Genomic DNA, 24,037 nt, shown 5'->3' on the forward strand with positions numbered 1-24,037 from the left:
CTTCTCAAACGTTTTCAAATCTCCAACCCTTTCAATCGACGAAATAACGAACAAAGCAAGGTTCAAGTCGTTTCTCGGGTTTTGATTTTACTTGCGTTTTTTGTCAGTAAATTAAAATTGCAATCTGACCTCAAAAGTGAAATTTATTTCCCATGGGAAACACAATTCCCTGATAACCAAACACCTAAAATTATTATCCCTTGGGAAAAAAATTTCACTTTACATAAAAAATTTCCATTCCCCTTGCAACCAAACAAACCCTAAAGTGTGCAGTGCAGTAGTTCGGGGAGGAAATGTTACACATGGCAGCTCGGACATCCAACGGTGTCAAGCTCCAGAAGAAAAAAAAAAATAAAAAAAAACCAAGTCAATGAGCTTGGACTGTTGGATGTCTGAGCTGCCACATGTCGACATTTCCACCCCGAACTGCACGTTTTAGAGAATTGGAGAGGATTAAAATCCCATTTGTATATGGTCTCATCTTCCTCCTTTCCTCCCATGCCCATGAGGAAACCTGCCTTAGAAGGCTTATCGTTCTATCATACGAATATGATGCTACAAAGCGATCACAGACATGATTGGAATGGTTTACCACTCGGATTGCCACTAACAGGTGAGTGATAGAACTTGAATGCTATCATTTGATTCCCATCAGCCTCTGAAATATGCTCTGATTGTATGGTGAATGAATTCTTCTCTCCTTTTATAACTCTTTCTCCCACACACCTTTGCCCTCTTTCACCAAAGAAAGAAGAATCTTCCAAGCGGACAGAGACTTAGGCTGTGCTTGGTATATGCATTCCCACTCTGAGAATGTACATTCCTATTCTCAAATGTTAGAATGCATTCTTGACTAAGATTGAACACTGTTTGGATATATGTTGACTTTAGGAAGTGTATTCTTGATTTTAGAATGCATGTCAGCATTTCATCGAATAACTCATAGGCAATCTGATGACTTGCTCGAGAGTAAACCACCCTTTCTTCTACTGCATTTCTGACTTTGGGAGAATAGGACTTGGACAGGCCTTCATCACGGTTAGCCATGTATGGTGAGATTGAGACTGTAGATTTTGTACTTTTTTTTTTTTCTGAGATGCCCGTGGAGAATGTTGTGGTCTGGATCACCATGATTCATCAATTTGTCCAAAATGATAACATCGATCGACCTTGCATGTCTATTATTCATGCTCAAGATGATGTCACAGTGGTTTGGAATTATCTTGTGTAAGTTGATGCAAATTAACACTTCTCCACCAGGTGGAGTCATCAGGTGTGAATCTTAATTTAAACCTTGTTGATCACCCTCTCTGCCTGTGCTAGTTTTTAGGCTTCGGACACTCGTAGTTCATGCCTATATACAGAAGAACAGCTTGAACATGGACTCGTCTTTAGATGCTGGTTTGATTGACATGTATTCCAACTGTGGTAGCGGCGAAAAGTCAATTCAAGTTTTTGAAAAGATCCCAAGGAGAGAACTCTTCTCATGGACATCCATCATCTGTGGATTAGCAACGCATTGACAGAGAATCAGAGTCCAAAGCTAAAAATCACAGGGGACCGCCACTCTTCGTGGGATCAGACCTCAGAATAACCTGAATCGAAGTACAAACCTGCATAGGAGAGAGATCCGAAGCCATGGATGAGCAAGGAGAGAAGCAGAAACCATAAGCGTTGAAGGAGAACAGGGGTGACCGGAATGAAACACATCAGTAAGAGAAAGTTCTGAGAACAGGGCGAGAGGAATGAAACCAGCCTCTGAGAGTGTCCATTGGTGAAGCTCTTCTCATCTTGCGGCTGTAAATGTCCAGAATCAGGAGGGGTGGTTCGAGTTGGAGAATGGGAAAATATCACATTCCAAAATGGGCTGCATTCTAGCAATTTTTGCAGTCCAGAATGTGTTCTTGATACAGAATGCATTCTAAGAATGCATACTAAACACAGCTCTAAATTCCATTAATTCATTCCAAAATTTTTTTGTTTCAGCAAAATATATGATCAGTCCTAGAGTGCTGGAAACAATTGAAAGCGGTAAAAACCTTAAGTTGAGCTGTAGGAGGGTAAATTTGGTTAAAAAGTGGAACACAATCAACAAACATTCTTCACTTCACTTCCAACCAAACAGCCCCATTAAAAAGTTTTCTTTTGCTTTTCTCATTTCCTTTTACTGCAATTTACATTTTACAATTAAAAATTTTACTTCATTTCCCTTGCTTCTAACCAAATGGTGCTAGTATTAAACAGATCAGGGTTTTTTTTTTTTTTGGTAATTAAATAGATCAGGGTTTCTCATGATAATGAAAGGGTAACAAAATAAACAAAAAAAAATTGACATCTTCCAGGTAGTTTATTCATCATCATAAATTCATAATAATAATAAAAATACACAATTCAAAGATGACATTGAAGCTATTCAAGCATACAATGGGGGGACATGCCCCAATTGGTGGAGGGTAGTGAACTTTCTTCTACTTCTAAAGAAGTGTTCCACAACACAATCCCAATTGGAGAAAGCTGCTAAAATCTATAAGACCAGAGAAAAGAAAGCATGCAACTTAGAAATTTCAAGTAGCAGAAGTCTTCTGATTTGGCTTGAACACATACTTTATGAGCGACTCCTTAATGGATAGAAGTTCTGGGAATTCCTGCTTCAATTTTGTCGTATCCAGTTCATTGTTGCTCCGAGGGGCAATGATAACTTTTGCCTGCTCCTCCAGGGTAAAGTTTTTCCATGTGAAATTAGGGTCCATGTATTCCCGGTACATCTCCAATATTTCATTGTGGCTGACAACTCCAGGGTTCGTGAAGTTATAAATTCCAGTGAGGTTCCTCTTTGCCATTTCAATGGAGATGGGCAGGAGTTCATCCAAAATTGTCATTGAGTTGGGAATGTCGACTACCTTCTCATATCGAGTAATCTTCGTGATAAAGTTGCGAGGGTTGGCTAAATCTGACGAGATAGGCATCCTGACTCGAAGAGTGCAGACATTCTCATAGTTCTTTAGTAGATCTTCCACCTGAAACATTTCAGGTTAACCAAACCATCATAAGAATGATGACTTACATTGCAACTCACTTGTCTGCTGCATTCCATGTAATTTAGCCAGCAAATTCAAATGATTGGACACTAATATATAAATGCTAGATCATGTTTGTTCATTAGCAAGTTTAAGCATTCGTGTAGGACTCCATTTAGAAGCCACCACCAAAGACCACTAACCAAGCAGTCATCTATGTTCCATTTTATTTGTCAAACAGTTTTTATCAAATGGAAAGTAATGTATCAGTTATAGATCCTGTTCATTTACTAGGGAGAATATGAGATAAGTGGTGTGTGTTTGTGCATCTCTATGTGTTTGAGCCTGTTCGAACACAGTTTCCCATGCCCAAATATGTCGACTTTTGCTACCTGTAAATAGGACCGCTTAGCCGATGCATTGTGCATTGAAACTGCCTCAGATCTCAGTTGGTTGTGCAATAACTCCACCTCTATTCCAGAAAAAAAAGGAGCCAACTTCATCTTTTCCTGACTTCTTGTGCAGTTTGCACAGGGTTCAATTCACCTAATATGGAAATTAACCAAATACTTCGAATTTTTAACCAGATCATCATCACCATATTCTTCAAGCAGGATATGTAGAACCTAAACCCCAACCCCCCACCCGGCCAAAAAAAAAGAGGTAGGGATGCATTAAAAGAATGTCAGCTGTTAGTACTCATAATTTCAAATTCAAGGTAGGGAGATTAGTCAATTAGTTTCTTAATCATGGATATGAAGGTGATTTTCCCTTGGCTTTATTATAGGCAATAAAATTCTCTCAGATGCATATCAAGGCGAAATGGAATTTCTTGATTTCTTTAGTAAGGAATAACAGCACTCTGTTAACATTCAAAAACCTAAAACTGAAAACGAAGATATGATTCAATAGGAGATTATCAAACTAACATGATGGAAGATCAGATATTCACATCGAGAATGATGTCAATTAAAAACTTGTCAGATAGTTCTTTTTGTGTGCTTATCATGAAATTTTGAAAAGTATGTCAATAGACAGATCAGCTAATTAAACCAATTTAAACCAGAAGAGATCTTAATCTCACCCAAGTTCTATTATGTTATGCACACCAAAAGATGCTATTTATAGGCACAGCATCTTTTTTCTTCTTCTTTCGTCTCTTTAACTTCTTCTTTTTTCTTCTTTTTTCATCTCTTTAACTCCAAAATTTTCAACTTGTATGCATTTTAGGTCACAAAGAACTAAAAGACTATCAACCACAAGATGGTTACAGACAAATCAGGGTTTCTCATGAGTACATATAGGCACAGAAGCTAGCATTTTTCTTTTTAAACATGTCTAGAGACAATCTCGAATCAAGCATGCGTGTACCATTCGAACTGCAAAACACAATTTATGGAAGCTATTCTGACTATACCATCCTCTACGTGCAAATTGCCAACATACAGATCCAACTCCAAACCAAAAATATCATAGATCCTGGCATTCTAATGAGAAACATATACGCAATTACTGCGATTCATGCACACAGACTCAAGATTCATCATTCACGCACTAATATCATAACACAAGCTCCAAATCAATTTAATTTCGAAAAACGAAAACTTGGAACCAAAAATGTAAAATACTAAAGTCAAAACCTCTAAACACCAGAACTATTATAGAAGTAATCAAGTGAAGATCTGCGACTCCCAAACAGAACAGGATCGAACAACCCAGAATTACACACTCCAGACCAACACAAACCAATCTCACATTCAACTAGATCCAGAGAGGTGAAAAATCGAGAAACTCACCATAGCCTTGGTCTTGGAATAGAAGGATCCAATAAAATTGGGAACATCCTCCTCCTTGAATCCGATCCCAGAGCCGAGCGTGTGGTCCTTATCGTACTCAAAGATACAACCAGTGGCATAATTGATCAAGATCAAACCTTTCTCTCTGCAAACATCGGAAAGGGTTAGGGTTCCAACAACATTGGTGCGGATAGTCTCAACCTTGTGAGACTCGCACCAGTCGACGTTTGGTCGACCAGTAACGCCAGCAGCGTTGAAGACATGAGTAGGCCGGAGGGTGGCGATGTCGGATTCTAATGAGGTTCGGTTCTCAAGTCGACCTGTGCCGTAAGCGAAGTCGATTCCCTGAGCTTGACAGAGCTTACCAAGCAGACCTCCAATCCAACCGGTCCTGCCATAGATCAGGAACTTCAATGGCTTATCAGATGCAGATCCATTTGATGCCACACCCATTGGAAATTGAAGATAACACTGAGAGAGAAGAATTGAGGAAGAAGTATCAGAAGAGAAGATCTGTAAGATGAGATCTCAGCTCTCAGGCATTTTAGCTTTCGAACAAGAGAAAGCGATTCGTGGTTCGTTATGGACCTCTCTGTTTACAATTCTTTGTTTTTTTTTGCCCTTTTATAAGAAAAAAGAAAATGAGGATTAATTTGTAAATATGAATGGGAGGAGTATTGAGAATGATGTATTTCATTGTGATATTCACCATCCACCGTCCGATGTAACTACTTAACAAACATAGTGAGATTCACGGTATCATGCACGGGCTACGGATTTATGGAGCATCTAGAGATGATCGATCGTTGTCTTAAGGTGCGTTTGCCATTGCTTTTTTTCCGCTGATACACACTTTTGTCGGAATAGTGATCATGGCCAAGTAAAGGATTGATAAATAAATGGCAGTAATTGCCACCGGTATTTATGGGTCGGGTTTTCCTGAACCTGACCCATTGGATAATTTTGAACTCTGGTTATTACATAAAAGACTAGGGTTAGTCATTCTTAGGATTACTTTGACTAATGTTCATGGTCTTTTTATTAAATCATGTAACCCTCTTTTAATTGCTCTTTTTATCTTATTCTCAAAATTTGGTCCTTAAAATATTTTGAAAGTGATTTACCATTATATCATTGTCAGCTCACACATTTTTTTTAGTATACATTTGAAATGAGAGGATTGTTCCTTCAATGAAATGGAAAAAAAAAAGTAAGGTTACAAAATATTTGACACCTTAAGTTGTCAATAAAAAATTCTCATTATCTATACAATCCAACAAAGTGTTATCCCAACTAAATAGAGTCGATTTAATTCTCTAATTTATGTTTTGACCAATGTTCCAACTCATATGACGTGGTATATTTATCATTTTAGTCTCTATTTAATAAGATTGTAGAAGGTGACTAGGTTTTTGAAAACAAAAAGACCTAAGCTTAAACATCAACTAATGACGTAGAAATTTGAATCTTGTTCCAAGTGGGTTTATTTTGTGAAAATGTCGAGTACAATTTCTCAAACAATAATACGTGAGGGATTCTTTGTAATTTTAAATGTAACACAAAGAGAATATGTTTGTAGAAAAATAGTTATATGTGTTTTGAGTAAGTTTATGGAATTATCATTTTTATAAAAAAATTGATATGCATCGTAAGTATAAATATTTCGAGGGAAGCAGTTTTCTGTCCAGGAGTGTGGCCTATGCCAACACTCCTATGTGTGCACTCTCATGTGTCTATCTCTCTCCTCCTTAAAACAAGGGGGCAAAGGTGTCTTTTCATATGGGGAGGAGAGAGATAGACTCATGGGAGTGCTGGCGTAGGCCACACTCCAGGACAGAGATCTTTACACTAGAAAGGAGGAAAGTAAGGGAATTGATGGAAATTCACTAGTAGTTCGTAACAATTATTTCAAGTAAAATTTTCCAGGTAAAACATGCATGGTCCAAAATTACGAACATGTTAACATCTAAAGGTAATAATATGCACAATAGAAGTTACTGGCATTTGCTGTCAATGAGTCCTTGAATACTTGATAGAGTGTTAAGTGCTACCTAAATTAAGAATTTATGCTCCTTTGGTGGGAGTCATATAAATTGGGAGTTAATGCTCTTTGCGGTAGGTGCAACTAAATGTTGTGTTATTCACTATACAGATGCTAGATTTGGATTGTAGCTCGCGTAGCTATTTCCATCATGGACGCAGTCACACTGACAAACCACGTATATTTGATGTTGTGTGTTGTGGTTTGCTTTCTTGTGCTTTGTGTGATTGTGTGGATTTATGATAGACTTGCAAACTTGTGTGCCTTTAACCAAATCATCTATCTTTTAAGAATGAATTTTATAAGACCCTACAGTCACTGATTGACCTCCTCTCAGTGACACGTTGAGCTCAACAAATTCCTTGTTAAGTATATCTTAAAAAGCATACATTGAGATTATCTTCATAAATATCTCTTTCTAGTACCCCCCCCCCTGAGATTATCTTCATAAATATCTCTTTCTAGTACCCCCCCCCCAAAAAAAATAAAAAAAGAAAAGTATGTCAAAACAATTCATGCATAACGAGGAAAGAAGTAAGTAATTATATTTGGACAAAATATATGCAATTTTAATATGAAAAATCAATAAACTTTTGTATTTTAATGGAATGCTCTCAGCCTACTACATAGGAAAAAATAACTAATTCAAATACTCGGAGGGGGAAGGAGAGACTAAAGGACGTACCCAATGCACGAGACTCTAGCTACTGTGGGGTTTGGGGAGGATCATAATATATGCAGCCTCATCCTTGCTTTCACAGAGAGGCTGTTTCCAAACTCGAACCTGTGACCACTTGGTCACAATGGAACAACCTTACCGTTGCACTAAGGCGGGGAGGGGGTGAGACTGCCTTTCCAAAATTTACAGAGTTAGAAGATAATATATAAGAATTTCGTGTCATTTTAAGAGAGTAATCGAGCCAAATAGTTCACAAATACTATGATCTGTTATTTGTTGAAAATACCCAACATTTTGAAATATTCCATTTCCAAATTTTCAGACTGAACCTGGATTCTAGAATGACCAAAATTTCAATCCTCCAAACCATGGCGAAAAGAATCCCCCCTCCCCCTCCGCCTCCGCCTGAAGATAGTGTTGATCCTTTGTCACTAATGTCCTACTTTGTAGAGATACCATCCTTGGGCTGATGATAAGGTCTCCAGGGTACCATATTTTGCAATAGTGATTTTTGTTAACCCAATGTTGATATATCAGCAACAGTACTTTGCTGCTTCAATTAGACACTGAAAGGGGCATTTCACCTGAAAAACATCTGTTTTAATCAACTGGTGGAATTTCTGTTGGATTTTTAATTATATTTAAAATTAAAGATTCAAAACACGTTTTTGTTGGCTGTGTTAGAGGATTATGTCTTACAGAGAGAAGTGTGGACTATGAATGAGATCTTTCCAACTAGTCATTTTGTTTATTTGAATATAGCCTCAATCATTATTGTCTTGATTTTCCATATTTTCTATGTATGGTGCACTATGAATGAGACAACATATTTATAATGCAAAATTTATGGTGTTTCGATCATATGTCATGATTGCATGATTATGTTGGATGTTTTGATGTCCATGTTTAGTAAGTGATAATATCTGAATGGATTACGATAAATCTGAGTATTGATAAATAAAGCTCAGTGATCGTATTAGTTGGCCAGATCGATTGTCGTTAGAGACAAGTGACAATGTATGATACATGTTGGTCGAATGCTTGTTCTATCAAGTATTTGTGCATGTAATTATGTATATATATAATTGCATGGGTGCATGACTGTTTATTGATAAGCTATATCTTGATATGCAAGTAAAGTTGCATGGTTGAATTAATATGGACGTGTGGGGGTCACAGTTTTCTCACAAGAACATTCTCATGTTGTATTGGCTTATATCTTTGAATGTGATAAACCCCATATGTGGGGGTTATTATGAGAATGTATATATTTACATGTTAGAGTATCTTCTTAAGAGATAAATAAAGCCAAGTGGAATGATTAATCTCTACTTGAAAATTGAATCTAATAGATATGTTTAGATTCGGTTATGTAAGTATTTGGAACAATACCTTGGTTCTAAGGTGGCATATATAAACATATGCTGGTGGGGCGATTCATGGAATCGATAATATAAGCTTGAGTTATAAGCTCCACCAAGTTTATTTTTATGGCTTCGTAAGAAAGTCGGATCTGGAGTCGTAAGGCTATGGATATAAATGATAAATATATGGTGATGACCAAAATCAAATTAATATAAGTGGTGACACGTTATACAAAGGGCATGATCAATAGAGAAATAAAGATTTATCTGTCTTGGTTCCATATATTTGGTGAGGCTAAGGAAGTTAACGCTATCAATTTAGTATAGTCAAAGATGAAAATGACTAATACTATTATATAGCCTCTGACCATTATTTTGGTATACATTTAAGGAATGAGTTCAAAGCCTGTATCATAGGTCATGTGATAGACACCCAAGCTATGTGAAGATGTTTAACTCCTGAATTAGGTTCAAAGGATACAAATGAAGTCACCGGATGACCTGACTAGTACTATTAAAATTTACTCATTCTGGTTACATGGAAAAGTAGTACCACCACAATGAAATGAGGATGAGTTAGATACTCTTAATCAAGCTAAATCCTACGAAATGTGGGGGTGTGTTAACTGTGGTGCACACTAGCTGACCTTAGTGGATGTAGGAGGTATGGCCGCCTACCGATGAGAGTTTTAAAGGCGAACTCTTTAAACATCCATGAGACCGAGATAGGGGACAAAGCCGATTTTTAAAAAAAATGTCCAATTTTTTCATGAACGGGTTATGTCACGTAAGGTCGACTAGTAGGATATGGATGGTGAGCTTACCGGCTACACTAATGAGGAAAGGTACAAGAAGTATGACTTCACCCGTACTCTGTAGCGAAGTTCATCAGACCTAGTGTAGGTTCAAGTCCGAAAGACACCTGTAACGATGTGTCCTACTATGTTTAATATATTCACTAGTTCAATATTTTGTTTTATCGGTATTTTGAATCTGGGGGGGATTGTTGGATTTTTAATTATATTTAAAATTAAAGATTCAAAACACGTTTTTGTTGGATGTGTTAGAGGGTTGTCTTTTCCTTATAAACACTTAAATAGCCAATGGATGCCTATTGGAAGACTTGTTTGAATGGCTAACAAACAAACCTTATGGGAAAAGACATATGTTTTAGAGCATTTCTTTTAGAGACATCCCTTAGTGGTGTCTCTTCTTCTCCTTTATACAGAGAGGAGATGTCTTGCTCATTCTCTAATAATTGTTTTGAAAAACATAATTAGAAGCAATTTTATATTATGTTTTCTTTTCCACCGTAGTCGGTCAATGTCGATGAGTTAGTGAATATACCCTTTGGACGCCCTTTGTAATCACATTTGGAACTGCAACCTATGTGATTAGTGAGTTGTTTTATCTTGGGGGTATAGATGCATGGTCAACTCGGATTGCAGAATTGGGGCATCTAAAAACCTTAAGGAGAGCATCGTTTGATGCAACTCGACTCTACCATTTATTGTTCAGGTTACACAAGAAGACTTGTATCGTTGACGCGGTGGCATACTATCTGTCATACCAATCAGATAAGTCTTGTATTTACTATTTGTTTATTGTATTTCTAGTCTTATACTTGCTGCCTATGATATTTTATTCTTACAATTTCATTTTCCTTTCCAACCAAAAAAAAAAATGGTGGAATTTCATTAGAACAGCACAGCATATGAAATATGGAGCAGCATAAAGAATATATGACAGGTTTTATCATTGACAATCCTAATAAGCTACTTATGGATCCCAAGGATACAAAGGAAAGGAACACAATGGGAAGGATGATGGTTTAGTACTAGTTCTGTTGATTGAAGAACTACATCTGTGGAAAGAATATAAGACCTTGACACATTCAATATTGCTACAAAGAAATATTCTTTTTCCACCAACTCAGAAAGAATGGAAGAGGGTCTTCTATGATAGCATAACTCTACTGCAATTTATTAACTCTGCTTCCACAATAATCACCTCTGGGCTCCCAATAGAAGAGTTCAAATAATGGTTGACAGTTGGCTTTGATGTTGCATTTTGCATCTGCCTCTTCTCGAAAGATACAAATGCTTGATAAATCCCGAGTCACAAGGCAAAAGAAACAACACAATATAATCAATGTTTGAGATCATTATAACTTAAGATGAAGAAAATAAATAAGCGTACCAAACAGTTTGGAAGAGAGCTAGGATCAATGAGTATACATATGTAGCAGTTAAAACACATTTACAAATTGGACTTGATAGCAATCAGGTTAGATAATTGGGACATCAACTGCCATGGTACAACAACTCAGTCTTATCCCAACTAAATGGGATCGGATACATAGATCCTTACCCTCCAATCAGCTCTATTCAAGGTCATACTTGATACAAGGCCAAAGTTATGCATGTATTTTCTTACCACTTTTCCTAGAGTCATTTTAGGTCTGTCTTTGACTCTTTTAGCTCCTTCAATCTGAATCAAATCACTCCTCCATACTGGAGGATCTAAAGGCCTCCATTAAACATGGTCATGCCACCTCAAACAACTTTTTCGTAACTTATCATGTATCGGAGCTACTCCCAAATCAGTTATAACTTGATCATTCCTTACTTTAGCCTTCCTAGTTTTGCCACATCCATCTCAACATCCTCATCTCAGCTACACCGAGTTTATCTATATGATGCTTCTTAACTGCCCAACATTTGGCACCATACATTATAGTCGGTCGTCACCAAACAAAGCTTTCAAACAAATCTAAAATTGCTTAACTCTGATTTATATTAAAGGAATTATATTTCAATCAAACCTTATTCGGTGTGCGTGAATGCTGTTAAAAATCGCTCTGAATGAAATTTTTTTTTTTCAATATCAAAACAAATGCATATTTTACCGTTACCTTGGTGCAACGGTAAGGTTGCTCCATTGTTACCAAGTGGTCACGGGTTTGAGTCTTTGGAAACAGCCTCTCTGCGAAGCAGGGGTAAGGCTGCATACATTATGACCCTCACTAGACCTCGTAGTGGCGGGAGCCTCGTGCATTCGGTACGCCTTTTTTTAGATTTGAGAAAAAACCCAACATTTAAAAGTTGAAATTTGCACTTACTGCCGAAAATCCAATTTTTGTTCTTGAATTGGGGGATTTGACTTTTTATCCTTTTGGAATTTAATTTTTTAACTATTTTTATTGGATTCAAATAGGAGGTATTTGCTTGTTTATGAATAATATCTTAAGTAAATGATATTTGGTATAAATAAATGCTTGTCCTGGTTTGAGCCAGGTTTCCTTCAGTTTCAATGAGGATAAATGATATTTTTTTTGGGGGGGGGGGGGGAATGAATAAAAATCTATACCAAAACCCCAAAGAGGGAAAGAACAAGAGGAGAATACATAGGGAAAAAAGAGGGGGGGGGGTGGGAAGAAAACAAGCCTCAAACCCTAAGAAAGGGGCCTGAGAGAACGAAAATGAGAATCATCTAAACCCCAGGATACAGCAATGAACCTGTTCTTTGGGGAGTCAAGAAGCTGAATAATACAAGGAAATAAATGAAGCTTGGAACTAACATCAAAGGAGATGGCTTTCCAAATCATGTCAATAGTGCGAGAGTTGGAAGTCCATCTAGGTGTTCTGGTCAAAACTTGTGAAATATGGACTGTTTCGGTCGCAAAATGGGACTTTTTAGAATTGATGGTCATCTTGTCTCGGTTTTTTGTGAAACCGAGATGTTTTTCTATGCTTGTGCTCATAAAAATCTTATTAAACAAACTTGGTTAGCCAAGATAAACCACAGATTCCTAAGCTCTTCCACAATTCTATTGGGATTTGGGACCCCATCTGGACTTGGTGCCTTGCCTACTTTCATCCTCCTTAAAGCTTCTTTTACTTCAGGCACCCTAATTTTTCGTATATATCTCCGAAATGTGATGTCTTGATGGGTAAATCTCTTCATTTAATAGGCTGTAGAAATAATCTTTTCATCTCTCCTTAACGTCCTCATCCCTTATTTGTACTTTACCATCTTCACTTTTAATACATCTAACATGGTCGAAATCTCTACTCTTCCTTTCCTTCATTTTAGTTCCTTTGTTCTTAGATTGTTATAAAGATCTTCATATTTCTTCACCCCTGATTTTTCCATAATCGTCTTAGCTTCATTTTTGGCAAATGTATACCTTTTTAGATTCTCTATATCCGTAGTCTTTTGCCATGTATTAAAACTAGCTTTCTTAGCCTTAATATCTACTTGAACCTCATCATCCCACCACCAAGTTTCCATCGAGGAATAACGTTTTCCTTTTGATTTGCCTGGGACAACTTTAACAACCTTCTTAATACAATCAGTCATCTTGTTCCATATTGTATTAGTGTCTCCATCAAAGTCCCACTTTCTTGGTTTGACCAATTTATCAGTAAATGATTTCAAGATATCTCCTTCTAAGCTCCACCACTTTATCCTATAGCAAATAAGCTCACCTTTCTTAAGATTCAGCATAATGAGACATATCCATGACCACTAATCTATGTTGTGTGGTTAGGTTCTCACCCGATATAACCTTACAATCCTTACATTATAACCTATCGGACCTCCTAGTTAGAAAGAAATCTATTTCACTACTATGATGACCACTTTTGAAGATAACCAAATGCTCCTCTCTTTTCAAAGTATGTGTTTAGAATGGATAAATCATAAACCACATCAAAATCTAAAACTGAAGTCCCCTCCTCATTCCTCTCTCCAAAACCATATCCTCCATGTACACCTTCATAGCCTCTACGATTTCTCCCAACATGTCCATTCAGATCACCCCCTATACTAATCTTTTCTCCTTGACTAAAACCTTGCATTAATCCATCCATGTGTACTCAAAATTGTAATTTGCTACTTTCATCCAATCCTACTTGAGGTGCGTAAGTGCTAATTATATTGACAACCTCTTTCCCCAACATAAGTTTGATGGATATAATCCCAACACCAAATCTTTTAACATCCACATCATTAAATATTTATCCACTACTATACCCACTCCACTTCTATTACTTTTATCCCCTGTATACCAAAATTTAAAGTCATCCAGCTCCTCAGCATTTTTACCCTTCCATCTAGTCTCTTAAATACAAACTATGTTAATCTTCTTCTCCTCATAACATCTATCAATTCTAGACTCTTACCGTTAAAGATCCTATCTTCCAAGATGCTAATCACATCAATTGCCATAGTACTCCCCCTTCAAGCAATCTGCCCATCCAGCAGTGTATGGATAGGCAGGTAAGCAGTGTGTGCTCTTGAGTTAAAAGATGCCTCACTGATATTACTCCAAGATGCACACATGGGGTGCAAAATAAATCTAATATTAACATTAGAAAGAGTACCATACCCAAAGTAGATTTTCAGTAATGAACGAGTCTAGAAGATGCTCTCCATAAACCAACGAGTTTTCAAACAGTAAGCTTTCCTTTTCCCAAGCCCCAGGATAATTCATTTAACGATAATATTATACCTCCATACTATTGGCTTAAAAATCATCTTAGAGCAGGCTCGGGTGTTGTACATACCATCAAAACTTGCACTGCAGTGAGATTTTATCAGTTGTAGTGACAAACAGATGAACCATTAGACGGTACCCATGACATACCAAAATATATAGTCGAATAAATCAGATCTCTCTCTCTCTGTCTACTCATATTTTCATCATTAATCAGCAGGCCCTTGTATTTATCAAGTCTATTTAGCATTATTATCTTGGTGATAATGCACTTCACACAGGTCAACCTGACAATGTAAATTTCAGTTACTGCTACTATCAGTCACTCCTTGTGTGCGTTCATGTGTCCATGTGTGTGTGCGTGATTGTTTTCTTATTCTTGGGGAACATGGAGGTTCCTTGTGATGCCTAGACAATGGTGTGGCTACACCTCATTCATCACTCCAAAGAACATTGAATAACTTCAACTTAATAGCCAAGTTGTGGACAATCAGCCATTCAAATTACATGTCAGACCCAACTGACTCATACAGATCACGTGCAACTTTTACAACTGATCGCAGTACTCCATGTATTTACCTTTCTCACAAGCAAGTTCCATAGCAGTTTTGCTTTTACCTTACCATCCCCAAGCCCAAATGAAAAGGTTTTGAGGACACTAACAAAGATAAGAAGCTTCACTAAAGTTGGGCTAACTAAGTAGCTTTGAGGTTGGTATAGAGAAAAAAAAATGGAAGCTTGAAGTTTAAACAAATAGGACTGCCGAAAAGGAGTTTGAAATGTTGAGAGCAAACCTGTTGACATCTGGTTCTTGTTACCACTGCGGTTCAAAACAGTATAACTAAAGGATTCATGGTTTGCAGTTTGAAGTCACAAGGTAATTCTCGATTCACAATAATAGTATAGTGGTGTACTTGATAAATACATGAATCAGAAATGAATTGATTCCATGGTTCTCAAATGTTGTACTAAATGCTGCTACTTCTTGTCAACCTGAGATCATTGTTTTTCCAGCTTATTTATCACAAGAATAATGGTATTGACAGCCATGGTGACTGTGTGCTCACTAAATGATACTCTAATAAACCAGAAGTATTAAAAATTAAAAAAAAATGAATGGTTAACAAGCTGGCTTACCAGGTGAAACAAGAAAATCAGAAATAAATGTTGTGAAAGAACTTTATGTGAATAACTAACCTATCTTGCTTCATTGGCAAAGCTCCAACACTCGTCAAGCAAAAGCTACATCTGATCGAAAGACATATTTGACGCCCTTTGTAACGTTTCGGGCTTCATGTAGCATACACTTATCACCATGAATGTGAAGTAGTGCCGTACCTTCAACAGGAGCCACCTTCCAACAAAACATCTCAGTTTTAGAAGGCAGATCATTCCCCAAGAGTCTGTTTGGAAACTGAAGAATGGACAAAGTGTGGTCCTTATGCAAGCATGATAATTTAGAAGGAATAGAGCAGAAAATATTTACCTCAGCAGCAATACCTCGCCTGTAATCATAAAAGACAGTCTCTCCTCCAACTAGTGAGTCCTCAGAAGAATCCTGGTTGCTGCCTAAATGACTATTGCCTTTTTGCCTTACACCCCCACTAAGATATATTAATAATGTATAATGAGTTCGGCACCCATCAGCAAGATCAACACTTTCATCAATATGCCTCCCAAAGCGCTGGCCCACCTTGTACCTGAGACTCCAGTAATTAGCCCGTAATGAGGAGAAAAGCATTTTCAAGGGCACTTGTTGTATTTAAAGCAAAAGAAGTTTCAAAAGGTTTTATTTTTTTTGCCTCCCATAATTTTGAATCCAAGACCTCCCCAATGTTGCTTCTAGTAAAGCAAAGTAGTGGGAAATCTTTACTCCCACATTGGTTATGGAAGAGAGCAGAGTGAGGTTAATATAGTATAATGAGAACTACAAGGGTATGATTCCATGAAAGAAAGGTTCACTATGCTCTCTTGTCTCTGGGGGGTTCGGGGTTTAATTTCAAACACGCTTATGTGCGCCGAGCTGGGCCAGGTTATGGCATGGCGAGGCCTTTGTGTATGTGGTTTCCGGAAAATTCCTTTGCCGACGTTGGATAAGGTTTTTCCTGACGTCAGCTTTTGTTGGTTGAACATTGGCTAGAGCATGTTCTAAGTTGAGGTTTGTCAAGAACTAGCTAACATATTAAACTCTCTGCCTAACGTTCAATGGGTTTTACCGATGTCGGTGATATTATGTTGTGCCGTCCAAATTACATCAGATGTCGGCAATGGCTAGATTTTGGTGTCTTCTAACTCCGAGAGACACACCTCTTAGGCCCTTTGGACAGGTGTTTCCAAGGGGTATCCCCTCTCTCTCACTCATACACACTCACTGTTTTTAGAAGTGTTCTGAGTTTCATTGCTCTTATTGATTGAGCACAACCCGAGTGTGCCTCGACGTGAGTCGCGTGACCCAGTAAGTGAGAGCAACAACTACTGGAGGGTCTAAGGAGTAGTTTAATTCTAGAGGTCGATTTGCAAAGAACCCGTACTGCACCATAAGAAGCAACAACAATCTTAAAGAGCATGACTGGTCGCATGACTCACCCCCACCGTATCTCCTAACGGTTTCAAGTGTTTTGAAGGTGCAACAGTTGATTGTCAAGTTCGTGATTGATGTCAAAGGTGTCCTACAATGTAGTGATGTTACAACATGATTGCTAATTCATTAAGGCAAGTCTATCTGTCAATATTCTTGGTGCATATTTACTACAATTCTTAACATCGTAGCATAATTGAGAGATCAGTATTCAGCAAATGGCTAACTCTCAGAACACTTCTCAAAACAGTAAAACATGAGGCAAAACAGGGAGAGAGTTTGACAGTGTATGAATGAGAAAGAGAAAGGGGATAAAACACTAAGAATCCAATACTAAAGTGTCCTTTATTTATAGAGGAGAGATACCCCTTGGCAACAACTGTCCAAAATGGCTCAAGAGGTGTCTCTCTTGGAGTGAGAAGACACAAAATTCTAGCCATTGCTGACGTCCGATGCAATCTAGACGACGCGTAACAAAATAGCGCCGACATCGAAAATGTGTCAGACGATGCTCATCCAATGTCTGTAAAACCCCATTGAACGTCGGACAGAGAGTTAAACACATTGGCTAGTTCTTGACAAGTCCTGACTTACAACATGCTCTAGCCAACGTTCAACCACCAAAAATTGATGTTGACAAAAAAACACCCGATGTTTAAAAAAACTTCATCTAACATTGGTGGAGGATTTTTCAGATCTCAGTCTGGCTGCCGGCAAAAAAGAAACCACACGCACAAAGGCCTCACCTTGCCTCTCCACAACCTGGCCCAGCCCCTTCAAGCTGGTGGCTCTTTGGTTTAGCGATTAATTCACAGGAAAGCATTCATAAGTTACTGGTTCAACCCTTGTGGCGCAGCGAACTGAACTGGTTCCATAGGCCTCTTTCAACAAACTGAACATAGAGGAGGATACACAAAATCTAAAAGGGTCATTCTTAGATAAGTCACCCAATTTACATCCGTTCAATCTTGTTTGTTCTTGATTTACAAATTTAGTTTTCGCAGTGATCTAGTTCTCTATAAGGAGTTCAAAAAACTAGTCCATCGTGTACGAATTCTAACCTAGTCTTCGAAAGAAAAGAATCAATTAATTAGGGATTCAATGTCTACCTGTAGAATCTGATATTTGGATTTAAACCCACCGCAACTTTCCCCCGAATTTTAATATCAGAAAAGATAATTCGGAGACCCGACTCCCATATAGTTTCAGCAAGAACAGGATCATTCACAGAAACACGGTCGTTGTCTCTAAAAGCTTCCCCTTTCGTCGGGCCGAGACTTCCCTGGTGGAGGAAACCAATGGACTCCGCAGCTTTAATAAATGCCATAGATTCAGCGGATGTGAAGAAATTTTGAACCTGAAAATGATGAACAAGACGACAATTGTGACAGCCCATCTTAATTCCACCAGAATTTCATATATCCAAATGGGTTTTTTCCAGATACCATTAAAATTCTTAACCTTAATATTTTTTTAGATCTTTCAACCCAACAAAAGTCTAAACAAATACATATGGAAGAAAAGGAATTCGTTGTTCGTACCATGAAGAGATGGGTGTCTTTTAGGCGCGTAATCTGGAGATCTCGTTTGGGCTTTATCACTGGCCACTTTGCTTTCTTCGCATCTCCTCCTCTTCCGCTCATCTCCGTCCCTTGCTTGTCTTCTACAGAACAACGAGAACTCCCCAACTATTGCGCGCTACTTCTCTTGATATTGGATTTGTTTACTTATAGAGGTCCCAAAGGGTAGCCACTAGCCATGGACGCTTATTTATGTTATAGAAGATAACTCTATCCGGGCGTATACGCTCTGCGGTCAGATACATGGGAGCAAAATGACTGTCCCGCCCCCATGAAATGCTCAAATGATGTTCCACTTGATACCCACTACACCTTCTATCATTGGGCCCGTGCATGCATAGAAGCCACGCTCCTACACAGAGAACACTCCCCCTTACATTATTTTAAAAGTTTTCTTCGATGGTTATTTTGGAAGTCTTTATACAACAAATCAAATACCTAACGTCCACTACTCAAATGTCAGTTTAAACAGTTTAGTTTAAACAGAGAGTTGGTCAAGCGGCAAAATAAAACTTTGAAAGTCTCTTAAAAATGATTTTTTTTAAAAAAGTGATTGAAAATTTCAAATAAAAATGCCAATAAATGGAAGGCCATCTAATTGAATTTAGTCTAGAATTTAGCACATGTTAAATCCAAATTCCAGGATGCTGCCTAAATATCCACAGATCAGAATTGTCACACCTCCCTTCCACATGGCACAATTAGATGGACTATAAAAGAGAATCTTTCCTTGACAACTATCGAATAGAAATTATGCCACAACTCACAAAGGTTTGCATTTACTCATTTAAATCTAGTTTGCTAATTTTGTACTTATCTCTTGCAAAAAAATTTAATCCTTTCATTAATATGCACATAAATATACACAATATTTATCTCCAAAACTCCACCCAGTGTAATTATACAACATATACCTTTAAACAATACATCTTTAGAGTGGGTTTGGTATGATTGAGATGAATTGTGACAAAAAATAATGGGTGCAAACATACACAAATTACAGTTCAAAAGAACAACTGGATGGAACCTTGTCCATATGTGGTGCCTATTGAATTTTAGCTTGATTGGCTTCTACTGCAAAGTTTTGTAATTCAAGACAGTTGTGGACTGTGCAGGGTTGTCGCCGCAATCATGGATTGATTTGTGGATTAGATGGTAAGATTTTCTTGAATGGCTGAAAAATTTCCCAAAGTTCCCACTATGGTCCCTCCGACATCTGGGAAACTTTCACATCCACGAAGAGACTTCACCTTGCCCTTTGGGTCAACTTCGACTGGGTACTTCAGGAGGTGCCCTCTCATCTCTGTTACTTCATCGGCAGCAAATTGTCTCCAGTTCTGCTCCCCTAGGGACTTAACCCGTCTAACACATTCAAGGCTTTCAGGGTGTTCAAAACATTCCTCAAGATCTCCAATGTGCTCTTCCCACAGAGACATCCTATACCCATAAACCTACAGAAAGACATAAACCATACCAACAATGACTCGGGGCATACAGTCTTCAAGAGAATCGACATTAGATAAAAATGAGTTACATTTTGCTGGTATCAGAGGAAGACTAGCCATATCTGAATAAGCTTACCTGTCCACATGGATTAGATCCTTTTCTTCCCCATGTATGCAAGGGCTGATAGGCACCCATTGCAATCTCTGTGTCTCTCGTGCCTTCCATAGATCGCTGATTGATGTTTGCAGACCCCAAAATTACATACTCATCATCCACTATCATGCCTTTTGAATGAACATAGATCATAAAGCGTCGATTTTTCTGCGAGAATGCCTACATTACCAAGTTTCCGAGCATTAAGTCAAAAATGAAGAAATTGCATGGCATACACCAAGAGGCATAAAGCAATAAGGTAGGTGAAAACAACAGCAAAACGATACATGTAAGAAATAATTTACACTTGTCAAAGTGTAATTAATAAAATGAGACAATTAAGGTAGCAATAAGCCAATAAGTTGATGGGAGGGTGATAGAGAAATGGAACCAAACAAATTTTTTTTTTGAAGGAGAGCTAGCGAGAGTATTCTGGTTTTGTATTGAGGGAATTTCTGATTTCCCATTTAGCAATAAAATTGTTTCTAACTGATCAAACCCCACCTCCCCACTTCCCACCCCCACCCCCACCCCCACCCCCACTCAAAAATATATATATATATATAACAAAGAAGTGGAATATTAGTTTAAGAGAGAGAGGTGTATACCTGAGGGGTGTTTGCTGCAGTTGGATTTTGCACATCTGGGATGTAATTCCCATCTAGAGCCTCACGATTGCCAAGGCAGAAGAAATTTAAATAGTCTTCTGGTGTGTAAGTGTTCTCAAGCTCAACCTCTTCCAAAGCTTTGTAAATTGTTTCATACATCATTTGCATCGTTTTATTCTGCAGTAATAAATCCAGATATATGAATATGTAGTATTTAACCTATATAGAAACACATCACATACATCAACTTGCAAGTTAACATCCCTTGCATTAATTTTTTTGCAAATGATGAAAACTGCAATTTTTAAGGCAGCTTAAGACTGGCTAAGGATGTGATATGAATAACAGCGCATTAAAATGGGAGATTTATAGATTCTGTTCACTCGTAGGGATCCCAAGCATGGCATCGGATTGTTTCACATAACCAATATTGATAAGGATGATCATGCAGTTTGACATGATATGAGGTAAACAGGCTGCAAGTTTAGTGTTGAACTTCACGTACCAGGTTTCTAGATTATGTAATAAAATGTCAAATTTCAAGCACATTGATGCAGTACTGAAGACATACCAGCGTAGGAGGTCCAAGAAATGGCAGGCTCAGTGGCCCAGCCTATTATAAGGCTTGGATCCACTTTGTTTTAAGTTTAGTTTATTTGTTTTCTGTTTTAAGTTGTTTTAAGTCGGTCCCAATTGAACTGGTGGTTCAATTGGTTAAGTTTAAATTAGATATTTTGCTTATTGTCTTTAAGTGTTTTAAGTTGGGTCCACATCCTTTGTAAAGACTACTTGAACTATTTAGACTTTAAAAAGGAATGGTGAGTTGTAATAGGAATCAGCTAGGGGGTTTCCTAGACAGATTCGAACTCTACTTTTGATAGCTTTTATAAATAAAGACCAAGGGCTTCATAGCCCACAGTTTGATGTTTTAAAAAAACCTGTTGTGCTGCCTGCGTGGAGTGCTGCTTCCTTGTGAGAATCAAGGTCTGATTGGTGGTGAATTCAATCAACACCTCGCAGTGGGAACTGGGAAGCCTAGGTCCTATTGCTCTTTTCTTGTCTTCATTAAGGTAGTGATCTGTGCTTAAATTCTCTGCAATTCTGTTCTGTTTTAGTTCCTGCGATATTCAGTCCTGTGAAGTCTTCACTAGGACTGCCAATTTGAAAGTGAAATATGTGGCAGATCTAAATTCTGATTTCAGAACCTTTTTAACCGACTGTACTCTCTTCCATAATCTGCTTTAAAATACTGATTTTGTTGCGTATTTGATATAGTCCTACTTCGAGTAGGATTCATCTTTATTGACTTGAAATCTGGCATCAAAATATACGTTTCTGATGAGTCTGAAATTGATGTCATACATTGGTTTTCTATTGTTTAGTATAAATTTGTTATCTAAACTGTCATGCAATTCCTAGTTTGACAGATTTACCCCTAGCCTAGTGTCACTAGGAATACTCCATAAGTTCAGATCCAGTGGATCTTGCAGGATTTTTCAGCGAAGTCTAGACTATCTAAAAGGAGAACTCAACCACACTTTCAGTCTGATCTGACCTGCTGATTTTATCATATGTGTTTTCTCACAAATCTGGTTATTTGTCACTCTGTTCCAGTCCTGTTTTGGTACTGGTTTAGCATATAAATCAGAACTACTTTACACAATTTATGTGATAAAATGTCAAAACTCCAAGAGAGGCCACCTTATCACCACCAAGAATTTGAGAGCGAACAGGGTCATATTCCTTTCCAAGGCCACCCAAAAAACCCATAACTGAGAGCTGCTCTCGCTGGTCTGCAACTGTTGCACATCAGAACTGATAGGAAGTAGAGAATTCAACACTTCGTACATCCTTTTAAAATCAGTAAAGTATTGGGTGATTTGGGTCAAAGGACAACCCTTGAGATCAGCCCGATAGAACACCTATGACAAGTGTAGTTATCAAGGTGGCAAAGCGACCAAGGTGTTGGAGAGGGTCAAAAATCAAGGCGGACCAAGGCATGCAAGGCGACCAAGGAACCTGGATGCCTAGGAGACGCTTTGATAACTATGGTGACAACTCATAAATGAGGGAGAGATTGTTCTGTCCTAAATATAAAATATTCAGGTTTTCCCACTACTCCAGTACTCCTTCACAGTGTCAATGTGTGTTACCAAGTCAACAATCTGATTCTCCATAGAATTCAACATCTGCCCCCAAATCCATGCATCAATGGTGTCCCATGATGCATCATTAGCAGGTTTTGTCTTCGTCAAGTAACTCTGTTGGTCGCGGCCTGTCAACACCACCTGACCAATCTTCTTCCATTACTAGAAATTAGTAACTACTCCTAGTTTCTTCTCAGTGATCCGATTAGAGGACGAAGACACCACCTCAGTCACCACATTCTTTGCATTAGCCATCTTCCACAAAATAACTCAACAAGAATGTGATATAAGATGGAGTGAAGACTCAATATCCACCAAAAAATATCCACAAAAGGGAAGCAATAACCAAAATCTTCAAAACCTGAAATCGATTTTCCAGAAAACCTGAAACCTGAAATTGATTCTGCTGAAAACCCTGAAATCTAAATGCAATCTTCACTCCACAGATCACCAACCACCACACACGAGACCTAGTTCTTCAGTATGATCATGAACTAGTCTCTAAAAGCATCCAAATAGCAGCATAGGGTGCTGCACCCCTTCAAGCAGAAAATCTAGAGAAACCGCAAACTTGAACTGAGATGATTCAATCAATATTGATTGAAATCAGGAAAAAAAAGTGAACAAGCTCCTAAGTGAAGGTGTAGCAGCACCTAAGGATCCGCTCTGATACCATGTAAATAATAAAGAAGAAGAAGAAGAGAGAGAAGAGAATCGACTTCTAGAGAATGGGAGTCGATGAATGTTGTGATCCCTCTCCCTAAAACCTTTAATGTATATATATAAAAGGAATGACATAACAGTCCTTCTAAGAGGACTGTCTTTTTTTTTTTTTGAATGAATAAAATCAATAACAAAACCCCAAAGAGGGAAAGAACAAGAAGAGAAAAAGGGAAAAACTAAAAAGAACCCTAAACTCGATAACAGTTAGAAATAAAACTACGGTCAGTTGGAATTAACTGACCTTAATTACATACAAGGGCAAAAAAGGGAAAAATTAAAAAGGAATAAAATGTGGTAGCTATTAGCGCTAACCACTAAACCCAAAAACCCTAAAATCGATAACAGTTAGAAAAACAGTTGATGTAAACTCCAATAAAACATCTAGGGGCCACAACATAAAGAAAG

At 37.9% G+C, this 24,037-nt stretch overlaps 3 protein-coding genes across 7 annotated transcripts in view; all 3 read right to left on the reverse strand.

The window, feature by feature from the left end:
- Nucleotides 1-2,328: 2,328 nt before the first annotated feature.
- On the reverse strand, nucleotides 2,329-5,397 carry LOC122664708 (bifunctional dTDP-4-dehydrorhamnose 3,5-epimerase/dTDP-4-dehydrorhamnose reductase-like). Its single transcript, XM_043860655.1, has 2 exons — nucleotides 4,814-5,397; nucleotides 2,329-3,017 (listed from the first exon to the last, which is right to left on the reverse strand). The coding sequence occupies exons 1-2, from the start codon at nucleotides 5,264-5,266 to the stop codon at nucleotides 2,565-2,567; spliced, it is 906 nt and encodes a 301-aa protein (XP_043716590.1). The 5' UTR covers nucleotides 5,267-5,397; the 3' UTR covers nucleotides 2,329-2,564.
- Nucleotides 4,767-23,390, reverse strand: LOC122664709. Of its 4 annotated transcripts, XM_043860657.1 has the most exons (6): nucleotides 23,380-23,390; nucleotides 18,517-18,676; nucleotides 18,085-18,332; nucleotides 15,884-16,097; nucleotides 15,595-15,751; nucleotides 10,725-11,010 (listed from the first exon to the last, which is right to left on the reverse strand). In XM_043860657.1, the coding sequence occupies exons 2-5, from the start codon at nucleotides 18,616-18,618 to the stop codon at nucleotides 15,629-15,631; spliced, it is 687 nt and encodes a 228-aa protein (XP_043716592.1). In that variant the 5' UTR covers nucleotides 18,619-18,676; nucleotides 23,380-23,390; the 3' UTR covers nucleotides 10,725-11,010; nucleotides 15,595-15,628. The 4 variants fall into 4 exon arrangements, with proteins under 4 accessions (XP_043716594.1, XP_043716592.1, XP_043716591.1 ...); XM_043860659.1 differs by lacking the exons at nucleotides 10,725-11,010; nucleotides 23,380-23,390 and adding an exon at nucleotides 4,767-4,778 and having other exon boundaries at nucleotides 18,517-18,720; XM_043860656.1 differs by lacking the exon at nucleotides 23,380-23,390 and having other exon boundaries at nucleotides 18,517-18,720.
- Nucleotides 19,338-24,037, reverse strand: part of LOC122664706 (phospholipase D beta 1-like) — a 36,604-nt gene continuing 31,904 nt past the window's right edge. For both annotated transcript variants that reach the window (XM_043860653.1, XM_043860652.1), the window contains 3 exons: nucleotides 20,763-20,939; nucleotides 20,137-20,334; nucleotides 19,338-20,006 (listed from right to left, as the gene is read on the reverse strand). In XM_043860653.1, coding sequence (XP_043716588.1) covers nucleotides 19,704-20,006; nucleotides 20,137-20,334; nucleotides 20,763-20,939 — 678 coding nt within the window. In that variant the 3' untranslated portion in view covers nucleotides 19,338-19,703. The remainder of the gene's footprint in view (nucleotides 20,007-20,136; nucleotides 20,335-20,762; nucleotides 20,940-24,037) is intronic.

The sequence above is a fragment of the Telopea speciosissima genome, chromosome 6 (genome assembly GCF_018873765.1).
Source record: "Telopea speciosissima isolate NSW1024214 ecotype Mountain lineage chromosome 6, Tspe_v1, whole genome shotgun sequence".
NCBI lineage: Eukaryota > Viridiplantae > Streptophyta > Magnoliopsida > Proteales > Proteaceae > Telopea > Telopea speciosissima.